The 25,505-nt window shown below is 35.1% G+C and overlaps 3 protein-coding genes across 11 annotated transcripts; all 3 read left to right on the forward strand.

The window, feature by feature from the left end:
• Positions 1-87: 87 nt before the first annotated feature.
• Positions 88-4,762, forward strand: LOC110632709 (probable disease resistance protein At1g61190). Of its 7 annotated transcripts, XM_058130335.1 has the most exons (6): positions 88-589; positions 700-1,003; positions 1,089-1,196; positions 1,308-1,426; positions 1,563-1,727; positions 1,981-4,762. In XM_058130335.1, exon 6 carries the CDS (start codon positions 3,169-3,171, stop codon positions 4,387-4,389), a length of 1,221 nt encoding a protein of 406 aa, XP_057986318.1. In that variant the 5' UTR covers positions 88-589; positions 700-1,003; positions 1,089-1,196; positions 1,308-1,426; positions 1,563-1,727; positions 1,981-3,168; the 3' UTR covers positions 4,390-4,762. The 7 variants fall into 7 exon arrangements, with proteins under 7 accessions (XP_057986318.1, XP_057986319.1, XP_057986317.1 ...); XM_058130336.1 differs by having other exon boundaries at positions 88-1,003; positions 1,305-1,476; XM_058130334.1 differs by having other exon boundaries at positions 88-1,003; positions 1,305-1,426.
• Positions 4,763-4,953: 191 nt separating this feature from the next.
• LOC110632737 (disease resistance protein RPS2-like) lies at positions 4,954-6,651 on the forward strand. Of its 2 annotated transcripts, none has more exons than XM_058130339.1 (2): positions 4,954-6,129; positions 6,291-6,651. In XM_058130339.1, the coding sequence occupies exon 1, from the start codon at positions 4,963-4,965 to the stop codon at positions 6,049-6,051; it is 1,089 nt and encodes a 362-aa protein (XP_057986322.1). In that variant the 5' UTR covers positions 4,954-4,962; the 3' UTR covers positions 6,052-6,129; positions 6,291-6,651. The 2 variants fall into 2 exon arrangements, with proteins under 2 accessions (XP_057986322.1, XP_057986321.1); XM_058130338.1 differs by having other exon boundaries at positions 4,980-6,129; positions 6,426-6,651.
• A 1,682-nt stretch (positions 6,652-8,333) lies between these two features.
• On the forward strand, positions 8,334-11,005 carry LOC110632708 (uncharacterized). Of its 2 annotated transcripts, none has more exons than XM_058130341.1 (5): positions 8,334-8,503; positions 9,205-9,497; positions 9,588-9,710; positions 9,828-10,118; positions 10,605-11,005. In XM_058130341.1, the coding sequence occupies exons 2-5, from the start codon at positions 9,234-9,236 to the stop codon at positions 10,809-10,811; spliced, it is 885 nt and encodes a 294-aa protein (XP_057986324.1). In that variant the 5' UTR covers positions 8,334-8,503; positions 9,205-9,233; the 3' UTR covers positions 10,812-11,005. The 2 variants fall into 2 exon arrangements, with proteins under 2 accessions (XP_057986324.1, XP_057986323.1); XM_058130340.1 differs by having other exon boundaries at positions 8,351-8,503; positions 9,202-9,497.
• Positions 11,006-25,505: the final 14,500 nt, after the last annotated feature.

Raw genomic sequence — 25,505 nt, forward strand, 5'->3', positions numbered from 1 at the left:
TCATCACAGTCATGACAGGAATATACATCAGAGGTGAAAGTTATGCTTGTCTACAAGAGGTGGTGGAAAGCAACTACTTTTCAATCAAGATGTATTTTTTTTTATCAATCATGGATTAAATATTCATATTTCTCTTAAAAAACCAAAAGGCATGAATTGTTTATTGCTGCTAACAACACAACAAGTAAGCAGTTTTTGTTGTTTAAAACCAAATCATTGCAAGAAGGTAATGTGTCAGCGAGAATATATAATTGGCCAAGAACGAAAGTTATCGTCATTCATAGCTTCAAGACAATCATATATTTTAAAATGCTAGGCGTTCAAAATCAAACAAAGATGAAGGCAATAGTGATCACCACACCCGGCGATGTAGAGGTGCTGCGATTACAAGAAGTAGAAGACCCACAAATCGAAGACGATGAGGTGTTGATCAAGGTTGAGGCCACCGCCCTTAACAGGGCTGATACCATCCAAAGGCAGGGCAAAGTACCCACCTCCAAGAGGCGCCAGTCCCTACCCTGGTCTTGAATATTCCGGTACCATCGAAGCCACTGGGAAACTTGTTTCTCGCTGGAAAGTGGGGGATCATGTAATTTCCTACTTCCCATAGAAACCCAATTCATATTTCCTACTTCCCATAGAAGCCCAATTCATACCAAACGGTATCATTTGCATTTGACTCTCTTGTGCATGTACAAGTGTGTGCTCTTCTTAGTGGAGGAGGCTACGCCGAGAAAGTGGCGGTTTCAGCTGGACAAGTTCTTCCCGTCCCTTCGGGCATTTCAATCAAGGAAGCCGCTGCTTTTCCTGAGGTGGCGTGCACTGTTTGGTCGACCATTTTTATGACCAGTCGGCTTTCTGCCGGAGCTGGGATATTTGATGGATATCCTATATTTGAACTCGCGCCAAATGGGATTTAAGGTTCATGGTGGCTCTAGTGGAATCGGGACATTTGCAATTCAGATAGCTAAGACCCGAGGGGTCAAGGTGTTTGTCACTGCAGGTTTGGCTCCACTTTCATGAGATGATTTGGTTAGCTGTAGAAACATCCCAAGCTAGTGTTCATATATATATTTCTTGATCACCAGGGAATGAGGAGAAATTAGTGGTATGTAAAGAACTCGGAGCTGACGTTTTCATCAACTACAGAGCAGAGGATTTCGTTGCACGAGTTAAGGAAGAAACCAGCGGAAAAGGTGTGTTCTTTAGGATCATAAATGTGAAAATGGCAATTTTTTTCTTGTTTAAGCCAAAATTATTATTTTGAATGGCTGGTGTTGATGTTATTCTGGATTGTATGGGAGCAGCCTACTTTCAGCGAAACCTGGATAGCTTAAATTTCGATGGTGGGCTTCATATCATAGGCTTGATGGGTGGAGCTGTGACACAATTTAATCTGGGTTCTTCGTTTGCAAAGCGCCTAACCGTACGAGTTACCTTGGAAGGCCCTTCATTTATATTAGTTCTTGCCCTTCAGTAGTATGAATTTGTTGTCTGAGATGGATGCATTTATTTCCTGAACCTGTAATAATGTGTTTTCTCGATGGTGTTTGTATATGCAGCGTCTGGTTTGCGAATGAGTCCAGAAAACAAAGCGGAAATTGTGAATGAGGTGGAGAAGAATGTTTGGCCTGCAGTTGTTGCAGGGAGGGTGAAGCCTGTGGTCCATAAGCAATGTCCCCTATCTTCAGAGGCTCACTGGCTTATTGAAAGTAGCCAACATATTGGTAAGATCCTTCTTATCCCCTGATGATATAGAAAGTCATGGATCAGCTATTGCCGTCTTCCATAATGTACTTGGGGAATAAAATGAGGCTGGTTATTTTGTATGCTGTTTATTAATTTGAGTGCTTCCAAAATTGCAACTATTATTACTGAATATAAATTATACAAAATTTACATAATGGGTGTATTTACTGTGACATCATTTCCTTGCAACTTGATATCTTAAGATATTATTAGCATTTCATGTGATTGCAGATGAAATTTTGAAGCAAGGGAGAGGGAGATGAACTTTTGAAGCATTGAAATGGCACCCTACTTGCAATTTTACATGGTTCACCATAGTCACGAATATAAACTTATTTAGCTTGTTTGGAGCTAGAAGAAAAAATATGCAAAACATTGAGGATAACTGCAAGACTTGAATAATGGCTACTTGAGATGGTTTCAGATTTTACAACAGAGAAAAGTCTTTCTTACCTTTTGAACAATGTATAATAATTGTCACCATGCAAGTGCACAATGTTTCTGGCAAATGGACTTGCCTCTAATGCATTTCTCATGCGAATGCAGTAATTCCTCTCAATATTCTCCTTCATCACACTACCATATGGAAATTTGCCTTCTCAAAATGTGGTTCATACTCTTAATTCGATAAAACAAGGGTTTAATATTATGGAATTTTGATCCATTAAGTTCATTTTAAATTTTATAAGGGATTGATTTATTGCAAATGTTTTTTGACAGCCAAAATGACTTTTGGGGGTCAAAATCAGCTTTTTGGGGAGTTAATATTAGTGATTAGTGAGTAGTGATCAGTTAGCCTCATTGTTGATTTCAAAATTAATTCTTCAAACACAGAATGAAACTTCAGAATTTGATATCATCTACAGCACTGAGACCACCTACCAATCACAAGAAGCAATTTTTCCAGTTTGATTTTTGTGGGCTTTTTTTTTTGACCTTATTAATGAATGAAGACATGGAAGAGTAGATTAAGTCAAAAACGTCCACTGAAGTCATATACTTGATAAAATAATGAAAGCTACCTAGATGATGCTGAGGAAATTCATGGTTCCTATACCCCACGATTCAGCTTGTTTCCTTCTCCTTTCTCCCTCAATTTGGCTAGTTAGGGTTAGTAGATTAGTGTTCCATTCAATTAATAGAGTTATAATTTTGGTTTTTGCCTTGCCCTTGGTGCCATCAAGTTTCTGCACTAGGAAGGCTTTTGTAATCCGAGTTGTCTCTTCTGGAACAACTGGTTCTTTAGCTCCAGTAATAGTAAGTTTTGAGAATTTTCTTGTATCATGAATGCTGTTCTGATTTCTTTTAGTTATACCACTATTCAGCTTCTGTTTATCTTTTTGCTTTTGCCAATGCCTTTATCTTATTCTCTTTATCTTTTGTAATCTTCATCCAAAATTAGGAAGAAAAAATTTTTCCATGGATGTTATTGGGGCAGTTGTTAGTATCATGAGCTGCTTATGTGCAAAAAATTGTATAAATGAATCAATCAGTAGGCAGTATGGACATCTTCGAAACCCTAAAAGAAAGTTGGGAAAGCTTAGAAGGAAAATGGAAGAGCTAAATGCCCTAAAAGTAGAAGTAACCATAAAACTGGAGCAGATGCAGCTGCAATTCGGGATGGAGCCAAAGGAAGGGGTAAAATTGTGGCTGAGAAATGTTGATGAGATTGACAGCGAAGTGAGTAGAATTACCACTGAAAATAGACAAGAAAATTTGAGTTGGTATTGTCCTAACTACTTGTGTTCAAGAAAACAGTTTGGAAAACTCGTTGAAGAAAAGATTGAGGAGGTTGCTGACCTTATTGAGAAGGGAAACTTTTCAGATGATTCATTAGCTCACAAGTTGCAGAACAAAGGTCTCACTCTCCCCACAACTTTGCTATTGGAGAATCACACAACCATGCTTAGCTGGAAGAAGATTTGGAGCTGTTTGATGGGTTCTAAAGTAGGTAGGATTGGTGTTTATGGAATGGGAGGCATTGGCAAAACAACTATTATGAGAGAAATTAATAACCAACTTTTGAAAGGGAGTACAGATTTCGGTTGTGTTATATGGGTGACTGTATCAAAGGATTTTGATCTTGACAGGTTACAGAAGGGCATTGCAAAGCAGTTGAACTTTTCCCTTTCTGATTGTGAGTCAGTGGTGGAAAAAAGCGCTAAAATATATGGTGCTTTACACAGAAAGAGGTTTGTACAAGTTTTAGATGACTTGTGGGAACCATTTCCTCTTGAACAGGTTGGAATTCCCTTTCCAACAGCAGAGAATGGTTGCAAGATAGTTCTAACTACACGGTTAATGAGCATCTGCCGAGGAATGGAAACAGAACAGGATGTAGAAATAAAAGTTCTTTCTGAGGATGAGGCATGGAATCTCTTCAGGGATAAAGTTGGAAAAGCAGTTCTAGTTGAGCCAAAGATACAGAATATTGCTAGGAAGGTAGCAAAGGAATGCGGTGGTTTTCCTCTTGCCATCATCACGGTTGGGCGTGCCTTGAGAAGGGAAACTAATATTTCAGAGTGGGAGATTGCTCTGACTGAGCTGAGAGGCTCAACTGGCAGTATAGAATGCATGGAGGACCTAGTGTTTGCTAGATTAAGATGTAGCCTCACAAAATTAAGGGATGACACAAATTGATCTTGCTTTCTTTTTTCTGCATTATATCCTGAAGGACATTACATTGATATAAATGAGTTGATTGAGTATTGGATGTGGGAGGGTTTGCAGGGCAGTGTTGGAAGGATAGTGGAAAAGAAAAGGAAGGGAAAAATCATACTGAATGAATTGAAAAATGCATGTTTGTTAGAAAGCATAACTCAGTATGGGATTGAATATGTCAAAATGCATGATTTGATTAGAGATATGGCAATTGCAATCTTAAGCACAAGCCCTCGATGCATGGTAAAATCTGGGATTGGTCTGAAAACTCCTCCACAGGTTGATGAATGGATTGATGATCTCCATAGAGTCTCAATAATGAGAAATGATTTGAAAAGTATTCATTTTAAGCCCAGATGCCCAAGACTCACTTCTTTGTTACTGCAGCACAATTCATTCTCAAAAAACGTATCGCATTCTTTCTTTGATGGCATGCCAAGTCTAACAGTTCTTGATCTCTCTTACACTGGAATTGAGTTTTTGCCAGAGTCACTATCTAACTTGGAAAACCTAAGTGCACTGCTACTAAGCAGTTGTTGAAAATTATCTCTGATGCCTTCTGTGGCAAATCTTGTGAAGTTAAGGGTTTTGGATCTATCTTGGTGCCACAAAATTCAAGAACTTCCACATGGGATGGAGCAACTAAGTAACCTCAGATGCCTGAACCTCGCTTGTGCAAACATCGAAGTATTTCCAGTTGGATTATTGGCCAAATTTATCTTACTGGAAGATCTATTAATGGTTGGTTGTGGTCATACATGGGGATCAAGGGCAGTAGAAGGCATCACAGGAGGGGCAAATATTGAAGAAATTATAAGCTCCACTAGTTTATCATCTCTGAGAGTGGACTTTTGGAACTTGGAAATCTTTGATTACTATGTGAAATCGGGGCACTGGGAACAACTTGACGAATTCAAATTCAATATTGGTCAGCCGTTTGAACAATGCTCAGAGAAAAGAAGCATAGCTTTCAAAGGAAACTTACTTTTGAATGGAAGACCTATTGTGCTTCCAACAAACACTACTGGATTGTCTTTTAATGAATGCCCTGATATTTTTTTGTTGTCAGCATACCTATTTGATTTGAAGGAATTGAGATCGTATCAAGTTTACTCATGCCGAAACATGAAATACATCATTTATGCTAATCAGACCATTTTATCTACCTTGGAAATACTGAAACTCAATAATCTTTTCGATTTGAGAACAATAAGTGTGGGCATTGTGGAGCAATACACTCTAATGAACCTGAAGATAATTGAAGTTGTAGCTTGTGGAAGTGTTATATGGCTATTCCGTGGAGATATACTGAACAGCCTTCAAAATCTTGAGGAAATTGTTGTTGGGGACTGTGCCAAGATGAGGTACATCATGTATGATTCTTATGCTGGCAAAATCCCCTTACCAAAATTACAGAGCTTGAAGTTATATGATCTACCAGAGCTGGAAAGCATCTACGATGGAGTCATCACTTCACATTTTCTACGTTCTGTTGACATTTTGGGTTGTAATGCTTTAAAGAGGCTTCCTATGGCTCTCTTTGATGACAGCAATTTACCGCAACAATTACCACCTCCTTCTCTTAAAGAAATCAAAGGAACTTTTAAGTTGGTGGGAATCACTGGAATGGGATCAACCTGAGGCTAAAACCATTCTACATCCATACTTCATAGAAGAGGATGCAGAAATGCTAAAGCATCGCCTTGAACAGTATCACAGGTGTGTGTGCTATCTTTGAATATGCCATTTTTTCAATATCAATATCATAATTAATAAATATAATCTCAAGAAGCCTAAAATCTAAACTATATGGAGTGTGGCTTTTAGCTAAGTTTTATCGAAGGGCAAAGTTAATTCACTAGTTGACTTGAAATATGCAGGACACCAATATGTGACCTCAAAACTGAAATGGAAAATAACCTTGTCATTGTGTGAAGATCTTAGACAGAATCAACAATGCTATTGAATTGTCCTGTTAAATGAAGCTTATGCAGGTCACACTCCATTTACTGTAGGAAAGCAGTCTTGAGAAGGAGAAAATTTTTGCAGGAGGCAAGTTGTTGGCATGGTGATGTTATTCCAGGATCTGGTTGATGAAATGTGAGGCTGATTGTCAGATTTTTTGAATCTTGTATAAACTGTAAAACAAGTTCTGCAAAATTCACAGTTTTATTTATACTTTTGGTTTTCCCATTTGCTTTTGTTTGTTTAAGGTAATATTATAACAGATTTATTTGTCTACTTTAGTGTCAAACTCAAATATTGGCAATTTCCCCTCTTTTAAAAAATCTGGATGTATTAAAAATAAATAAATTTATTTGCAATATTGTGTAATTAAATTTTTTCTTTAATGGAGGCATCTAAGGGCTCGATAACAATTATTGAGTTACAAAATCAGATATAGTCATCTCACCTTTTTACAATAAAGGTGAATAATACTAAATAAATTGATAAACCGGAATTCTAGACCTTCTCATTTCTTATATCTTATAAATAAATAATTATTAAATTTATGATTATTTAAAACTTAATTGAGCTTTATTATATAAATTAGAGATGTACTTAAATTTATTAAAAAAGTTTAATTTTAATAGAAAGCAATTTTTTTAAAAAAATTTACAATATGATAATCTCACATTATTAATTTTTATATAGGGTTAATTGCAAAAAAACCTTGAAGTTTATATAATTGTCAATTAAACTCTCACATTTGATTTATATCTCAAATTAATAAAACTGTCAAAAAATTATTAGTATATGTTAAATCATCACTATAGAAGTCACATCAGAAATCTTAAATTAGGGTTAATTACCAAAAAATCATGAAATTTATCAATTTTTATAATTAAATCCTAAAAATTACATAATTATCAATTAAACTCTCACGTTTAATTGATGTCTCAAATTGACTTGACTATTAATAAACCATTAGTATATTTTAATAAATAAGAAATTACAAGTCAAATTCTATTACACTTTTTGTCTTTATCATCACTTCGACTCTACTCTGCAAATCATTTATTAGTGTGTTATTTTAATCATACTATTCACTAAATTGCATCTATTTCTCAATAATTTTATTGTTAATTTCTTTTAACTCTGTAACTTTCTCTTTAAGAGAATTTCTTTACTAAAACAAATGTGTCAGTAGCTTCTTCTCCAGGTTATTGGAAGGTAGATCAATTGTCCATTAATATCAACTATCAACAAACTTATAAAATACAATTTCTAATCAAAATAGTCAAAATAAAAGTCATTACAATTAACTTCTAAGCACCACATACTAGTTGATATATCAATCAAACGTGAAGATTTAATTGGCAATTATATAAATTTAGGGTTTGATTATAAAAATTAGTAAATTTCATGATTTTTTTAGCAATTAACCTTAATTTAGAATTTCTGATATGACTTCTATAACGATGTTATGGCAACTGATAAAATATGAAGATTTAATTGATAATTATTTAAATTTTAGAGTTTAATTATAAAATTACTAAATTTCAAAGTTTTTTTTTTATATATAATTAACCCTTTCATATATCATAGTAAGTACATCCTTTTAGTGCAATGCAAATAGAATAATGCAATTTTAAAGACTTAAAAAATTGTAAAATGATCATAATATATGATGTATGATAATTTTTTAAAATAAAAATTTATTATATATTGATTTGAACTAATAAAGTATTATTAATTTATATATATATATATATATATATATATATATATATATATATATGGACACAAAGCTTAGCCCAAATTGGTCTCGCCTGTGTAAGATTTTGAGCCCAAATCAACCCGAACTAGCGAACCCAACTCGACCCCAACCTCTAGCCAGCAGCCCAGGAGGCCACGAGTTTCCATGGATATCACAAAGGACGAATCAAACGTGTCTGCCTGTCATCGGCCCACGTTATCAACTTGGAATTTACTTTCCAATTTTGATGAAGTTCAACCTGTAACTATCGCAAGGTTTCATTATTTTGCATCCACACAGCAGCTCAAGAAGCAAGAACAATTGTCGATCGAATCATTGTTAAAGCTTAAGGGATCTTCATTTTTGTCGCTCAATCTACCTCACCTTGATTTGGTAAGTTCAATTATTTATGCAAAACAACTTAGAAGGAAATGATTTGTGATCTTATCTGCAAAATTCTTGTTTTTTATAATCTAATCTAAAGCACCAGAAGTGGAACCGTTGACCCTTATCATGATACTAAAGAAATTGCTCAAGACATCTCTGTGTTTAGGCTGGGGCTGGAACTCTGTACTGATTTTTTGTTGGTGGCGTCATTTTAGTGAGTATTCGTATTGACAGGAGGGATATTCTGTTGTTAGAAGTACTTTCTTTTAGATAATGGGCTCTACTTGCACATATTTTATGTCTTTCTATTTTACGCTCATATGTAGCTGGATCGCTGTGATACTTGATATTGATGAATTTTTTCTTGAATACTAGCAATAGCTTTGCAACATCATATATTTGTATAGTAATTTGTGGTATTAAGTTAATGGATATGTAATTATGGTGGGGTTTGAAAGCAGTGGCTTAGTTATAGCTTTCTTTTTGAGTTTTTTAGGTGCATATTTTGATTTTTAGTATATCATAGATAATAAACATCAATAAGCTAAATGCTGTAACACTTGCATTGTGGCACAGGCAGATTGCAGAAGCCTATTAGGTGTTTTTGTCTTCCAAATTTGTACTGTGTATATTGCTCAATTTATAATTCCTTCCATTGACCACTGATCTTATTTAGATACTGATGATTTGTTAATGCGGTTTAGCAGATTCTTACTTCTGAGCTTGCTGTTGAATAATGGATATAACCACTTTGAATCGAGGGCAACTCACACTAATGGGATCTGCATTCTGTACGATGCTTACAATGCATTTTACAATGCAGCTCCTATCTCAGCATCTTTTTTACTGGAAAAACCCAAAGGAACAGAAGGCCATAATAATTATTATCCTTATGGCTCCAATATATGCCATTGACTCATTTGTGGGTTTGTTGGATGTTCAGGGGAGTAAGGCATTCTTCATGTTTTTGGACTCCGTTAAGGAATGTTATGAGGCTTTGGTGAGTGATTCATACTCAATTATGATTTTGCTGTGTCTTGTGGCTCTTTTTGTCTTTATATCACTTCTAGCTTTCAATTTATACTTGCAGGTGATTGCCAAGTTCCTGGCTTTGATGTACAGTTACCTGAATATATCCATCAGTAGAAATATTGTGCCAGATGGAATAAAAGGAAGAGAAATTCACCATTCTTTCCCAATGACACTTTTCCAGGTGAAACAATTGTTCTATTTTACCTTTCTTGTTTTAAATTGTTTGCATATGAACACCACTATTAGGTTTGCCTAAATTGTTATAGCTATATTGAACATGTGGTTTCACAAACTGCAGCCTCGCACTGTCCGGCTGGACCACCATACCCTGAGGCTCCTCAAATATTGGACATGGCAATTTGTTATCATTCGCCCAATATGCTCGATTTTGATGATAACACTGCAAATTCTTGGGATTTATCCCTCTTGGTTGAGTTGGACATTCACCATTATCCTCAACATTTCTGTTTCTCTGGCACTGTATTCTCTAGTAGTGTTTTACCATGTGTTTGCAAAGGAGTTGGCACCACACAATCCACTTGCCAAGTTCATGTGCATCAAGGGGATTGTCTTCTTTTGCTTTTGGCAGGTAAATATCTACCCCAGATCTGTAGCTTGTTCTCCTGCTTCTTCTTTTGGGGTGGGGGGCTTTCTAAGCCAAAGCTGGAAAGCAAACTTGGAAGGGCTCTGAGGGCACAAAAAGAGCATCCTAACAGAACACTGGACCAAAAGCAAATCATTCAACCTTACACACCCAATTCATTGCACCGGTGCTTAAATTACCTTTGACTTAAGTTGTTTAATAAAAGTTTCAGAATTTGAGTAAGTTTGGTAACTGGTTCTGCTGAGTAAGCCTAGATGACTTTAGCTATGAATGCATAAGTTGTTACAGTTTTTTGTATAGGTCCGTGCACCTCTAAATCATGAGGGCTGAGAACTCCTTTGCAATCTGCTGAAACTTCCTTTTCAAGGATTTATTCTTTCCCAATTATTTATGTTCTTGTCCTCTTCATTTATTACTTGAAAAATCAAATGAGTTTATGCGCATTCTACCATATTACTTGTTTATGTGCAGGGAGTGGTGCTTGACGTACTAGTTGCCTTGGGTGTAATTCGATCTCATCATTTCTGGTTGGATGTGGACCACATTGAGGAAGCTTTTCAGAATGTCTTGGTATGTTTGGAGATGGTTGTATTCTCTGTTCTCCAACAGTATGCATACCATGTTGCGCCTTATAGTGGAGACGTGGAAACAAAGATGAAACTAAATAAAAAAGAATGATATGACTGGACTTCTATAGTGTGGATGCAACATGTTATATATGCATATGGAACATGTTATATGTGCATATGGAACATCTAGTTGATTGTTTGATTCTACTGTGAGAAAAAAGGGACAGATGTGCCTTAAAATTTGATTCAACGTCCATGTAAAATTGCACTTCGTTAAGTAGAATGGCATTTTATGTTTGCTAATGCTCAAGACCCTTCCATTTTATGTTTGCTAATGCTCAAGACCCTTCCAATGCAGTGTCTTTGCGGCTGAAATTACTATGCACGTTTAGTAGAAAGTCATTTTGGTTTAATCTGTTCTTGTATTTGTCAAGGATCTTTCAGATCATCGGTTTTGAATTGCATTAAAAATACCCAAGAAGTTAGAAATTGATATTGTTTTGTTGTAAGATCGTTGATGAAACAGCTAGCAGAAAATGGCCAGCTGCACAGTGCATTAGATGAATTATGATTATGGTTGCATATGCACCATTACACCATTTAGTTTAAAAAAACTGTAGCCATCATTTCATCACATGGTAGTACAAAGTTTTTTAATCTAAGCATCAGTTTGAAATGTAGGGTCAGATTCTGTTCTTGGCTTCAGGATTTTTGTTTTATTGAGTTGAGCCATTGCAAATCATTTGATAAGTAATTGAAATATTTCCTCAAGCGGCATGAGTTGGTGGCCTAAACGAAATCACTTGAATATGTAAGCGAATAAACTCTTCAATGGCGGAGTGGTTTGGCGGGGCTCGGCTTGTGGTCAAGCACAAGCAAGAGTTTTGAGAACGATTATATCCATTTGTTTTGCAGCTCTCTGGACCTGGAAATCAAATCTAAATGTCGAAACCTCCATTGCTTTAGAAGTAGAAGGGCTACAACTGAGTTCAAAAGGCAATAAATTAAACAAAACACTGAGATAATTGATAATTGAAGGATCTACACCTTTTCCACACTACAATGAAAAAAGCCATCAATGATTTGATCCCATTAGTCCCCACAAAATGTCCATTTGCAAATTTGTCAAAGAGATGAAGTTTTCCATGCAACTTTTATTGAATTAGCAACTTATAACATACAATGGACAATGGGTTCAAAACAAAATGGCCTAGTTAGCATAATTTCATTTCACTTCTCTTGTATTGTCCATATGCCAGCTTGTGGTTGGCCTATAAGAAAATCTGTCATCATATTATTGTCCTCTAGCCTCTAATCTCTAATCAACACACTGCCCAGAGACTGACCTCATTTTGGAAGGAAAATTATAATGTGATTAAGCTTAGTTGAATAATGGGATGATATCTTTTAAGTCTTCCATATAAGTTCGGAGATTAACAATGGTTATGGCATACCAACCTTGGTTGGTTCCCACCATCCATGGCATTACTTCAACAAGATTCTTCCTTTCATTTAATTAAGAAAATTAAAGAAATGCATTTCATCTTGATTAATAAAAACAAATTTTCTTTTATTGTTTATGTAGGTGTATATACAATATTTTATTATTATATTTAATTTTTTATGAAAAAATTACTATTAGTCTCTGCATTTTAATAAAATTAACTACTTGATTTATGTACTTTGCTCTCATCTAACTATTTAGTCCCTCTATTAATTTTTTTGTTTATCAATACTGGTCAAGCTACCATCTATGTCATGACCCAACCTATAGGCCAGACCGGCACTAGGACCTGGACCAGCCTAAAGTCCCCGAGACCTGTAGTAAGCCTAACTATTCCTCAACCCAACTCTAAGGCCCATTTGGGCCCAATTTCAAGAATTCAACCGGATAGAGTCTGACCATAAAATGGACCATTCAACGGGGAATTTTTGACTCGCCCGACCTGTAAACACAATATATAATAAATTGGAGAGTTCAGCTCACCCTCCACATAATCAAAATGTTATATTCAAATAGGAGCTCTGCTCCCTCATCTAATCCCATCATGCATACAGTTAATAATTTTACAGGTCCAACATAGCTTTTATAATACAGGCCCAAAATAAAAATAAGTGCTTCTAACACATGCGAAATCTAAAATTTAACTCAATTGTATAAAATACATTAAATACTATTAATGGACCTACGAAGAAGAAGAGCAGGTTAGCTACAACAAATAATCCTCCTGTAGCCTGGAAAAATAGATGAACAGGAGTGAGCGTTCAACTCGGAGAGTAAAATATCAATTTTAATCATAATCTCTATAACTATCTAAAGCTAATGCACCCTGTGGAGTGAAATGCAACATCGTCATAATTTTCATATCATAACAGCAAAAAGGCAATTTGGAGCACTCACACACCCAACACTGTCAAGCAATACATATATGGGAGTTGATCCCCTATACAGCCCTCTTAATCCAGCCTCTGCCAGTGAGTGTCTCTCAAGCCGGACTTTCGCTTAATAAACTAAATGCGAGGTCCCAGCTAGTGTCTCTCAAGCCGTGTCTACCCATCCTGTCCATATCCAATACCATACCACACGCATGCCATGCACACACACTGCTCTAAATTACCACAAACAACATCCATGGCACTTCAATAATTATGAATGCAATATAAAACGTGCCTAGTGTTTAACTACATAGATATATATTTATAAGTGATGCACGGGTATGCTTAAACACATAATAATATCGAAATTACAATTAAAATTAACATTTTACTCACAAACTTAAACCGCGGTCACTGCGGCAGCTGGGTGGAGGAGGAAGGCTGTTCCGGCTCACCTGACAATTTAATTGTAATTATTTAATATATTTGACTCAACACAAGTTTAGAAAAGACCAAAGACACCCTAAGTTGTGCTGAAAATCCGGCAGAGACTCCCTTATACCTATGATCTACCCAACCTGCAAAATGGTTCAAATAACACTTTTAAACTCAACTCATATCTCATCATCATTATATGGCCCCTCCTGGTCCCTCCAAATCAAGTAATAATCACAACATCAGACAACTCAATTATAAAACTTCAAAACTAATATTTTTCAAAAGCTATCCAAACTAACTTTAAAAATTCTATATACCTGCCCCGTGGTCCTTAACAATATTATAAGGCTATTACAATAGGAATCGTAATTTTCTTATCATCCACAAATATTTTATAAATTTTATTCTAACCCAGTGCAAGGCAAAAATTGAGTAATATAGAGTTCGAGTTTACCTATGCCAAATCTGATAATTGGAACGCGTCCAGAACATCTGAAAATGATGGGGTAGCCTATAATCTTGACCTAGTTCTAAAATAGTTCTAGCAGCTTATCTGCTCAGCCCGAAATTATAGATCCGGGCGACGATCGAATTTCCACAAAATGAAATTACATACGCGAAGTCCACAATACCAGGGTTAGAATAAAAAAAAATTTATATATATATAATCATTATTTGAAAATTAGGAATATTACATTTTTTCCCCCTTATAGAAAATTCGTCCTCGAATTTTACACAAGGCAGAACAATGACACATAGTTGCATATCAAACTTATGAGTACTTGCTGCGCATATCCCACTCTAACTTCCAAGTGCATTCCTCCATAGATTAACTCCTCCACAAAACTAACCATAGGGATTTGTCTTGACCAAAGTTGTCTCATCTAATAGTCTACTATGACTACTAGTTGCTCCTCAAAGATCAAATTCTCATTTAACTCCACTGTGTTTGGTCACAGCACATGAGAAGGATCGGGAAAATACTTTCTAAGCATGAAAATGTGAAATACTGGGTGGACATGAGAAAGGTTTGGTGGCAACTCTAACTGATAGGCAACTGCTCCCACTATGTCCATGATCTTAAAAGGCTCTATATAACGGAGTGCCAATTTGTCTTTTCTTTCCAAATCTCATAACCCTTTTCATAGGAGAAACCTTTAAGAACACGGTCATCCATTGCAAATTTTACATCTTTCCGCCTTGGATCTGCATGGATGGTTAAAAATTTTTATGTCTTTCTGTCCCTGTCGTAGTATGCCAGCTACCATCCTCCTTATGAGTCTAAACCATCACATCTAACTACTCGTTTACCCCTCTCTCTTTTTTTTTGTCATCTCTAGTACTCATTATAACTCCACTACTCTCGACTTGATATCTGATAACTTTAATCAACTTTGGCGCTTACCTTACTTTTATTATGCCCTAACGTGTTTCTTGGTGATTTCAGTCCTCATTCCTTTGTTTCAATAATCTCTGTTCCCTAAAAACATAAATTTTGTTCCTTACCCTATAGTATCCTATGAAATGCTTTCCTGTAGCACCTATCATATACATCTCGTTCGAAATCTTTACTTGTCCTATGATCTCAATGGTCAATACCTATAAATCTTCTCACTCCCATGATACTTCAAATTTTCAATCTCTTTTGTGTCATTACTAAGGTCCTTAGACCAGCTCTTGTCCATCTTATGTAACTAGTTATGTAGAGCTCCATCCAAGTGTCAAGCGTACCCTACACCACTTATCAATATTGAAAAGTGAACCGGGTCTGTTCTCTTATAGGACAAATTTATTTGTATTCCCTGATAATCTAGTTAATGCAACTTTATTGTTTCCCACTCCTTCTCTGGAATGAAAATATCTAGACTTCTTCCTAAAGCTTCTTAGTATGTGGCCTACTTCTGACACATTGGCACTCAGATCGAGGCTCTACTACTCCTTTAATCTATCATCTCATAATAACTTGTTTCAAACATCTCTTAGTGTGTTCCTAGCATACCTATTCCTTCTTATCCTCATCATTATAACTAGCTCTACCGAGCTTTCTTCCTGTCGTTTGGATCTTATCCACTTTCTTTTCCTATTTTTGCTATCGTTGATATCTTTTCAACATGCTGTACTTATTTCTTAATTTTAGTCCTATCTCACCCTTACACCTTTTCCTTCAAGAATGTCCATCCCATCATCAACTTTAACTTTTTTTTTAATTATTATTTCTTAGTCTTATCTTGATTACTAGTTCCATTACTTCGAGAATTCTAACTTTACGATTGACTCCTACCAGCACATTCTTCACATTATGTAACACTTGTAATTAACCATAGAAAATTCTTTTTGTATCCCCTTTCCCAACTTACCTATCAGAACATTATCATTCCCTACCAGCCTTACTAGGGAATTGCTCATCCTGGATGGATAGGAGCCCTATAAATTATAAGTTTCATCTGAATTAACACGGCTATGGAAAATATGTGCCATGTCTTAATTCTGAACAAGATACTTCACGTGTTCATTCTCCTTAATATAATCACATATACTGCCCATATCTTTCCAAACTTCAACCTCAACTTTTCCCATTAGCAACAATTTCATTCGCCGTAACTCATTAGCAAATAGCACTTCCTCCAGCTTATAGCTCAAAAGGGTTGTAAGCCCTAGTAACTAGCTTGATTTAACTCCTTCACCTCTCTGATCATTCTTTCATACTTAACATTAGATACACCATTATTGTCATTTTCACCTCAAAAGATTGGATATGTACTAACGCCTATCAAATTTTCAATTAATTGGGTTACTTTGACACGACCTCTCTTCTTAACATAATCTCCTAGAATCGAAACACGAGCCAATTTGAAAAGAAGGAGAAATGTTCTCCCACCATTTATGGTATACCATTGTTTGATAAATAAGATTTAGCTCATACTCCTTAGTCTCCCTTTTTAGTTTCATTATTTCTTTGTAATTATTGTGTGTTGTTACAAGACATCAGTTGTATCTATCATTTGTTATACTCTTGTCCTGCCTGATATATCATCATAGAATTTACTATTTCCCTTTTACTCTCCATTTATCTTCCATACTTATAATTATTTGTCCAATGCTCCTTATACTTAGTTATATTCTAGAAGATAAAAGCACTCACAGATTCTTTCAAATCTACTCCAATCTTATCAACAATCACTCCTCTAATCCATGTACTTCTCAATATCTTATAATTATACCTATACCTATCTTATCCTATTCTGACCGTTATTAGCATTCTGCTACATATTATCATACTATTATTTATTTATTTATTTATTTATTATTACTCTCTTTTTTTTGCATAATTATTCTATCGATCACACTGAAAATATATGTCTAACTTCAATTTTTGACTCTAGGTCTCACCACTCTAAATTTTAATATCAAGCCTCTGTGACATTATCCCTCATCTTGCATATTTATATCCCTTATGTTGACTTTTATCCAATTTACTCCTACTGATCTTGCTTCTTTATCTGACAATACAATTCAAGTTACCACAGCACACTCAACAGTTACTACTACTTTGGTCACACACCTTACCTAATTTCCATTATACTGTCAACAACCAAAAGGGTTCTTATGTCATTGTCCCATTATCCTACCTTAGGGGTAGAAAACAGATAAGGTCTAATCCAGATCCTGTAACTCTAAGCTCTAGGCTCAGGCTCCTAACACTACATCAATTATGACCTGCTCTAAGTCCTGTACTTCCGGGTTCCATAACTTAACAGTGTTCTTCCTAATGCCATCCTTTTCTACGCTCTCTATCCTTTTTTTTTTTTTAATCTCGTTTACCCTTCTTAGAACCACATTCACCTCCTCGGCATTTTGGCTCTATTCTTCCTAATCTTATCCTAATCTATTTTTCCAGTTTATTCTTTAGCCAACTACTTTTATCTTACCCAAATCCGAACTTTCACTCTTCCATCCTTTAGCTCTATTTTTTTTTTTGAACCTGATTGTCATATCAGAAACTTATATCTTTCCACTATCCCTACCACGTCATCTATTGTTAGTAGTATGCCCTAGAGCATATCATTTAGTATGTATCTTGTACATATTTTTATTAATAAAAGGCATTTCCACTTTTCCGTTTACATAATATATTTATGTGTAATAGAAAAGGTCCATTGATATTTTGTTAGAAATATTATTCTTAAGTTGTTAAGAATATGAGTGACAATATTTCTAGCACGAAGTATCATAAATAGGTTCACAATCGAGGATACTTCATAATAAGGACATGACTTATCCAGAAAGATTATATTCATGTTTGTTCCCAAGTTATTTATATGAGATATAAATAAGATGGAATGGTGAGTCTCATGCCATATAACAAATATGATAGGCACTTATAAATGATAAGTAGGCCGAACCAGTGACACTTATGGCAAGTACATGGAGTTTACTCTTGTCAATGTTTTGTCATAAATCATATCAGTGCATATAATATTTAGACCTGAGATAGCACAGTTATCTTGTATATAGGTAGTTTGAGTTTGATACTGCTTTCATACTTGTACTGTGTATGGGTATATGGGCATGTGTTGGCTCCTACTAGTTATATATAGAGGTAGGTATTGATCAAGATGGAATCTGTTCCTCTAAGTAAATAGAGATAAAATCCCATGTTTATTTAATTGTTCTTGATGTTTCAAGTTCCTGGCCAGGACAGATAGATTTATTCAGAAAAAAGCTTCTGATGAGAAAATCTTTTTAATCAAGAACTGGAATTAAAAGAGAACATAATATTCATAGCAAATGGAGTTTGACATAAACCATGACTCCAGCTTGAGTTGGGATTTTGTAACAGAGAGATTCTAGTGCATGGTAACATATGATTATAGGTTCATTTAAGGTAAACCTTATTACTAATTGGGTGGCCATGGCATACTATGCTAGGTGTTAACCATGGTCTATAAGGTTCATAAAATGATTTAGAGAAATCATTTATGGTAAGAAAGAGTTCTGATGATATTAAGAGTTGATATCATATCTCATTGCCAATTAGTGATGAGCCTAGTAAGTCACACACATACACAAGTTATCACCTAATTAAATATGATTTAATTAATTAATTAAAGAGTTTAATTGATTAATTAAATAGGTTTGGTTTGCAATTAGTTTGCAAAGTCCCTAGCATGACTTGAAACTAAATCTAGATTATTGGATGTATAATATAAGTTAAATTTATATTTAAAGTGTTTAAATATGAATTTAATTAATGAGAAATTAATTAATAGAGATTAATTAATTAATTTATATTTGATATAAATTAATTAGAAGAAGAAAAATAATTATTTTGGTTTGAGAACTCAAAATTAAGACACAGGGGCATTTTGGTCATTTTGCAGTGTGACACGTGACACCATGAGATGGTGACACATGGCATAACACATAAGCTTGTCAAATGTTTTTTAATCATGTAAGATGATTAAAATCAAGATTACATATAGGTTTGACACTTGGCACAATGTGATTGGGTCACTTAAACCTAGAGCTAATCAAATGGTGACATGTGGCAAGGGTTTAATGTGTTAACCTAGCTATTTAAGTGTTGTTATGAGAAAATAAAATACAACTAGTAGCCACACTCCTTGGTCACGCCATTTTGCAGCCCTCCCTCTATTCTTTTCCATCTCTCATCAATTCAAAGAGATTAGCCATCAATCTCTTGAATTAAGAACACTAGAAATTGTTTCTAGTGTCCTGTTTACATCTCTAATCTCTTAAAAGGCAGAACTTGAATTTCTAATTAATAGAAAAGGCTTTAGAAGCTGTTCAAGGGATGCCATAGGTGTTCTTGGTGTGGACAAGCTAGAGGGACAACATCTGGTGTCCTGAAGACGAATCTCAAAGGCGTAGACACGCTGCAGTGCATCAAGAGGTTAGTGTAATCGTTTTTGATTTAATCTAGGGTTCTAAAATTAATCTGATTAATTTTAAAATCTTAAATGGCAAATACAGATCCAAAAACATATTAAAAGAGTTTTAATATGTTGTTTATCATTGAAATCAAATAGATAAAAATAAATCTTGCATGATGCATGTGACCCTAGGTGAAAATTTTTGAATTCAATGGTATAAACTTGTGTTTTTCATGCTTCCGTTCCTTCAATTGGTATCAGACCCACTATATTTGCCATTTAGATTGTTTATTATATGATTTAATTGTGTGATTTGATCATGAGATGATTGATCCATTGCTGGTTGGATCAAGAGGTGTGGCGGCATGCTTGATGAACTCCAATATGGTGCGCATGGCTTTGGAAGATCATGGTGCGCATGGTTGTTATTAAATTCTGCAATTGTTGCATGATGAAAGGTTCATCATATGACTAATTAAAATGTTTAATTAGGATTTTTAATCACACAATTAAATTATGATTCAAATAAAAAATTTTAAAAATTGTTTGTATGTGATTCAAATCTGAATTTTAAAAGTTGTTTGAATGTGATTCAAATCTGAATTTTTAAAGTTGTTTGAATCATATTTAAATCTAATTTTTTAAAATTGATTGAATAAAATTCAGATCTGATTTTTTAAAAAATGTTTGAATGTGATTCAAATCTGATTTTTTTTAAAAATGTTTGAATGTGATTCAAATCTGAATTTTTGAAGTTGTTTGAATGTGATTCAAATATAAATTTTTAAATTTGTTTGAATGAGATTCAAATCTGAATTTTTAAATTTATTTGAATCATATTCAAATCTGGATTTTTAAGTTGAATATGAGATATTCAATTTAATTTAAGTATGTATGTTTTATTTAATTGTTAAATAGTGATATGCATGATGGATGATCATGGACTATAAAAGACTAATGTGATTGGATTTATTTCTTTTATGTTTCTTTGGGATTGTAAATTAATTAATTTATTTTAATTTATTTTGGGCATGTATTATTAAGTTTGTAATAATTTTTGGGTTGTAATTTCATTTATTTAAGTTCTTGTAAATTCGCCTTGGTATGCCAAGGATTACTATGTAATATTGAATTGCAAGAAGTTCAAGGAGGTCAAGAGCATTGGTGGGACCAGTGGGAGGAATTCAAGATCAAGTGTTGATTATGTACTCCTTCAGCAACTCTTGTAAAATGAATGAATGAAATGCACCTAGGAATGCCCTGATTCAATTCTTGGTGGCTCAGAATTGAATCCCTTAGAAAGTCCATGATCATACCATATTTACTGCTTATCCATGAATGCATGAGATGTATGGAAATGTATGCAATTATATGATATATGCATGCTAAATGGATAATGTGCAAAGTGAGACCTTAATAGTAATTAGAATGACCATAAAATCTTCCAAATAAATGATTAAGTTGGATATGCTATAATTAAAGTAATTATAACATAGGCCCTCCATTGGGGCAATTATTTTAAGAAATTTTAAATAGTTGCATGAGATGCAATTAATTTAAGAGATTTTCTTAAGAATAATTATAAGCATGAGATGTTGTAAATATGTAAATGGTTTGATGGCCAATATTGGATGTACCTGAGGACATTAAAATTATTTACATAATTACTGGCTCAATGGGATCAATTTAACTAATGCAAGATAAGTCAATAATGGATGTACCTGAGATTTTGAGCATTAGGGGCTAGGTAAAGGATTGAACCTCACATGAGATGTGATGGGCAAGGAGTTGCTCACTTATAGTTTATTGTAATTCCAATAATGGATGTACCTGAGGATGATCAATAGAATTATAAGAATTCAATCACCCATTAGAAATCTATCCAACTAGGATTTCCGTTTCCTACTTTGGAAGTGTAGGATTCGCTAAGTTAGTGGGAGGACCAATTTGATTAAAAGACCATAATCATTTTGGTTAATTACATGATACATTTACTAATTAATCTGGTTATTTTCTGTAGTTAATTTTCTGATAAAAATGAGCACAAAACAACCACCACCATCCAATATCCTTGCAAGCATACTTGATCACAATAGGTTGACAGGACCAAATCTGTCTGATTGGCTAAGAAATTTGAAGCTTGTCCTGAACCTTGAACATATAGGATATGTTCTAGATTCAAATGTTCCTGGTCCCTTACCTCCAGAGGCCACACAAGAGGAACATGATACTTTGGACAAGTGGAAGGAGCATGATATGAGAGCTAAGTGTTACATGCTTGCTTCCATGAGTAATGAGTTACAGAAGCAACATGAGAACATGTAGAGTGCGAGTGAGATCCTCCTTCACCTACAAGAGTTGTATGATGAGCACAGCAGGAATGCTAGGTATGAGATATCTAGACAGCTATTCCGTATAAGGATGTCTGAGGGATAGAATGTTGGGGATCATGTCCACAAAATGATTCGGCTGATTGAGCAGTTGGAACATCTTGACTTCAACATGGATTTCCAACTACAGATTTGATCCTTGATCCCTTCCCGAGTCTTTTGGGAATTTTGTGACAAATTTCCATATGACTAAACAGAATGCACCTTAGCTGGTTTACTCAACATCTGGTTATTGCCCAAAAGAATATGCCGTGCAATAAAGGGAAAGAGGTAGCTTTGGTTGCATCTTCTTACTGTGGAAAGTCCAACAAGAAGAAGGGCAATAAGAAAAAGAAACCTCAGTTCTGGTCCTTCCAAGAAAATAGCTAAGCAGAGAAAAGGAAGACTAAAGTCGATGGAGGCAAAGGAAAGTGTTTCCACTTGCCAAAAGGATGGGCACTTTGGAAAAGAAGCGCCAGAGTATCTTGCTTCTCTGAAGGACAAGAAGGATACACCTTCGGAAGGTATGTCCATATCTTGTTATTTAGATTCTGATGATACTCATAGTTCATCTACAGCTTGGGTTTTAGATACTAGTGCCAGTTCTCACATTTCTAATGATATGCAGGAACTAGCAAACAGTAGCAGCTTGCGTTCTCAAGATATTAGAGTCCGGATTGGTAATGGCTCAACTGTTGAAGCTTTAGCCATAGGATCTAAATCTTTTTACATGTTTGGACATGTTTTGTGTTTGGATAATATTTTATATGTACCTGATGCTTTTAAGAACATCATTTCTATATCTAGTTTGACTAGAAATGGCTATGAATTTCAGTTCACTGATGATGTTTGCAATATTTATTTTAGAAATAAATATGTTGGTTCGGGTTATATGAATGATGGTCTTTATTATTTGGATAATAATGACAAACACAAATTGAATGCAAGTGATCTAAAAGAATACAATGCCATGGTGAAAACCAACTCAAGTTCAAAATATATTTGGCACTTAAGATTATGTCATATTGCAGAAGATAGGATTGCAAAATTGGAGAAAATGGGGATTCTATCCTCATTGGGCTTTGAGCCTACTCCAACTTGTGAATCTTGCCTTCAAGGTAAAATGACTAGATTACCCTTTGTTGGACAAGGGCTAAGAGCTGAAAATATTTTGGAGCTAATACATAGTGATGTATGTGGTCCATTTAAAGAAATGGCTAGAGGGGGTTTTCATTATTTTATTACCTTTACTAATGATAAATCAAGGTTTGGGTATTTGTATTTGATGAAATACAAACATGAATCTTTTGAAAAGTTCAAAGAATTTAAATCTGAAGTAGAAAATCAAACAGGAAAGAATATTAAAGCTCTTCGATCAGATCGTGGAGGTGAATATTTGAAATCGAATTTGATGAATACTTGAGAGAGCATGGCATTGTTCCTCGGTGACTCCTCCAGAACGCATACGGTGAATGGTGTATCCGAAGGAGAAATCGTACCCTATTGGATATGGTACGTAGTATGATGAGCTATACTGATATGCTAATCTTCTTTTGGGGATTTGCATTAGAATCAGCTTTGTATATTCTGAATAGGATTCCATCAAAATCAGTTTCTTCCACACCTTATGAGATATGGCATGGAAGAAAACCAAGTCTTAAGCATGTTAAGATTTGGGGTTGTCCAGCTTATATCAAAAAGCTGAACACTGATAAATTGGAGACCAGATCAGAAAAAGGTCGATTTGTTGGATATCCAAAAGATAGTTTTGGATATTATTTTTATTTGCCTACTTCACAAAAGTTTGTGATAAGTAGAGATGTCACATTTCTTGAACAACAGTTTGTTCAAGAAGGAGGCAAAGGAAGGCAAATAGAGTTAGAATTGGAGAATTCTGACCAACCAACAGATCAGATAGATATAGATCCATCTAGTCAACCAATACCCGTTGATGAAACATCTACAGCTGTTCCTCGTAGAACAACCAGGGTATCTCACCCACCAGTGAGATATGGTTTTCTTCATGAAAAAGAACAAGAGTTGTCTACTCATGAAGAAGTAGATCATGGAGATGATCCAATTACCTATGAAGAAGCTATATCAGATATAGACTCTTCAAAATGGATTGATGCTATGAAATCCAAGATTGATTCCATGTTTAAAAATCAAGTTTGGGATCTTGTTGACCCACCTGAAGGTATTATACCTATAGGGAACAAATGGGTTTTCAAGAAGAAAATTGGTTCTGATGGAAAGGTAGAGACCTATAAGGCAAGGCTAGTAGCGAAAGGGTTTCGCCAAAGGCAAGGAATCGACTATGAGGAGACTTTCTACTTTGTTGCCATGCTTAAATCAATTAGGATTTTATTAGCAATAGTGCATACTATGATTATGAGATTTGGCGGATGGATGTCAAAGCGACTTTTCTCAATTGATACATTGAAGAAAACATTTTCATGGAACAACCTAGGGGATTTGAATCCCAAGATGGTTCCAAGGTATGCAAGCTAAAGCGATCCATTTATGGGTTGAAACAAGCTTCGAGGAGTTGGAACATCCGTTTTGATGAAGCCATTAAATCCTTTGGTTTTATCAAAAATGAGGATGAGCCATGTGTATATAAGAAGGTTAGTGACAGTGCTATCACTTTCCTTGTCTTATATGTGGATGACATACTGTTGATGGGTAATGACACAGGTATGTTGATGACTATAAAGGTATGGTTGTCAAATACATTCTCCATGAAAGACTTAGGGGAGGCAACCTATATTCTTGGAATTCGCATCTATAGAGATAGAGCGAAAAGAATAATTGGTTTATCCCAAAGTCTATACTTGGAAAAGGTGTTAAAGAGGTTTAACATGCTTGATTCCAAGAGAGGATTGTTACCAGTGAGACATGGTATCCATCTTTCTAAAGAGATTTCTCCAAAGACACCTGAAGAAAGAGATAAGATGGCCAGGATTCCATATGCTTCGGCTATTGGAAGTTTAATGTATGCAATGTTGTGTACTAGGCCGGATATCGCATATCTCGTTAGTTTGACTAGCGGTATCAATCCAATCCAGGTTTGGAACATCTGGATAGTCACAAGAATATTCTTAAGTACTTGAGAAGAACTAAGGATTTATTCTTGATTTATGGAGGTGGAGACTTGCAATTGGATTGTTATACTGATTCTGATTTCCAATCAGATATCGATGATAGAAAGTCTACCTCTGGATATGTGTTCATTTGTAATGGAGGTGCGATCGGTTGGAAGAGTTCCAAGCGAGCACGATTGCAGATTCCACTACAGAGGTCGAGTATATTGCTGCATCGGATCTCGCAAAGGAAGTCTATTTCGATAAAGAAGTTCGTGTGAGAACTTACAGTATTTCCATCCATTCAGTCATCAGTACCACTACACAGTGACAATAATGGAGCGATCATCTGAGCTAAGGAACCAAGGTCTCACCGTAAATCCAAACACATAGAAAGGCGCTACCACATTATCGGAGAAATAGTTGGGCGAGGCGATGTAGCCATGCAGAAAATAGCATCGGTGAAAATCCGGTGATCCATTCACTAAGCCTATGTCACGACTCGATTAGACTGACATCTTGAGAAGATAGATCTAAGATATTGTAATGAATGGCTCTAGTGCTAGTGGGAGATTGTTAGTAGTATGCCCTAGAGTATATCATTTAGTATGTATCTTGTACAAATTTTTATTAATAAAGGCAT

This window comes from Hevea brasiliensis, chromosome 11 (genome assembly GCF_030052815.1).
Source record: "Hevea brasiliensis isolate MT/VB/25A 57/8 chromosome 11, ASM3005281v1, whole genome shotgun sequence".
Classification (NCBI taxonomy): Eukaryota; Viridiplantae; Streptophyta; class Magnoliopsida; order Malpighiales; family Euphorbiaceae; genus Hevea; species Hevea brasiliensis.

What these genes read in the sequence shown, in the direction of transcription:
- LOC110632709 (XM_058130336.1), top strand. Translation starts at nt 3,169, where the DNA reads ATGGATGTTATTGGGGCAGTTGTTAGTATCATGAGCTGCTTATGTGCA.
- LOC110632737 (XM_058130339.1), top strand. Translation starts at nt 4,963, where the DNA reads ATGCCTTCTGTGGCAAATCTTGTGAAGTTAAGGGTTTTGGATCTATCT.
- LOC110632708 (XM_058130341.1), top strand. Translation starts at nt 9,234, where the DNA reads ATGGATATAACCACTTTGAATCGAGGGCAACTCACACTAATGGGATCT. An exon ending in AGGAATGTTATGAGGCTTTG is followed by an intron (nt 9,498 to 9,587) that starts GTGAGTGATTCA and finishes TTATACTTGCAG; the next exon opens with GTGATTGCCAAGTTCCTGGC. An exon ending in TCCCAATGACACTTTTCCAG is followed by an intron (nt 9,711 to 9,827) that starts GTGAAACAATTG and finishes CACAAACTGCAG; the next exon opens with CCTCGCACTGTCCGGCTGGA.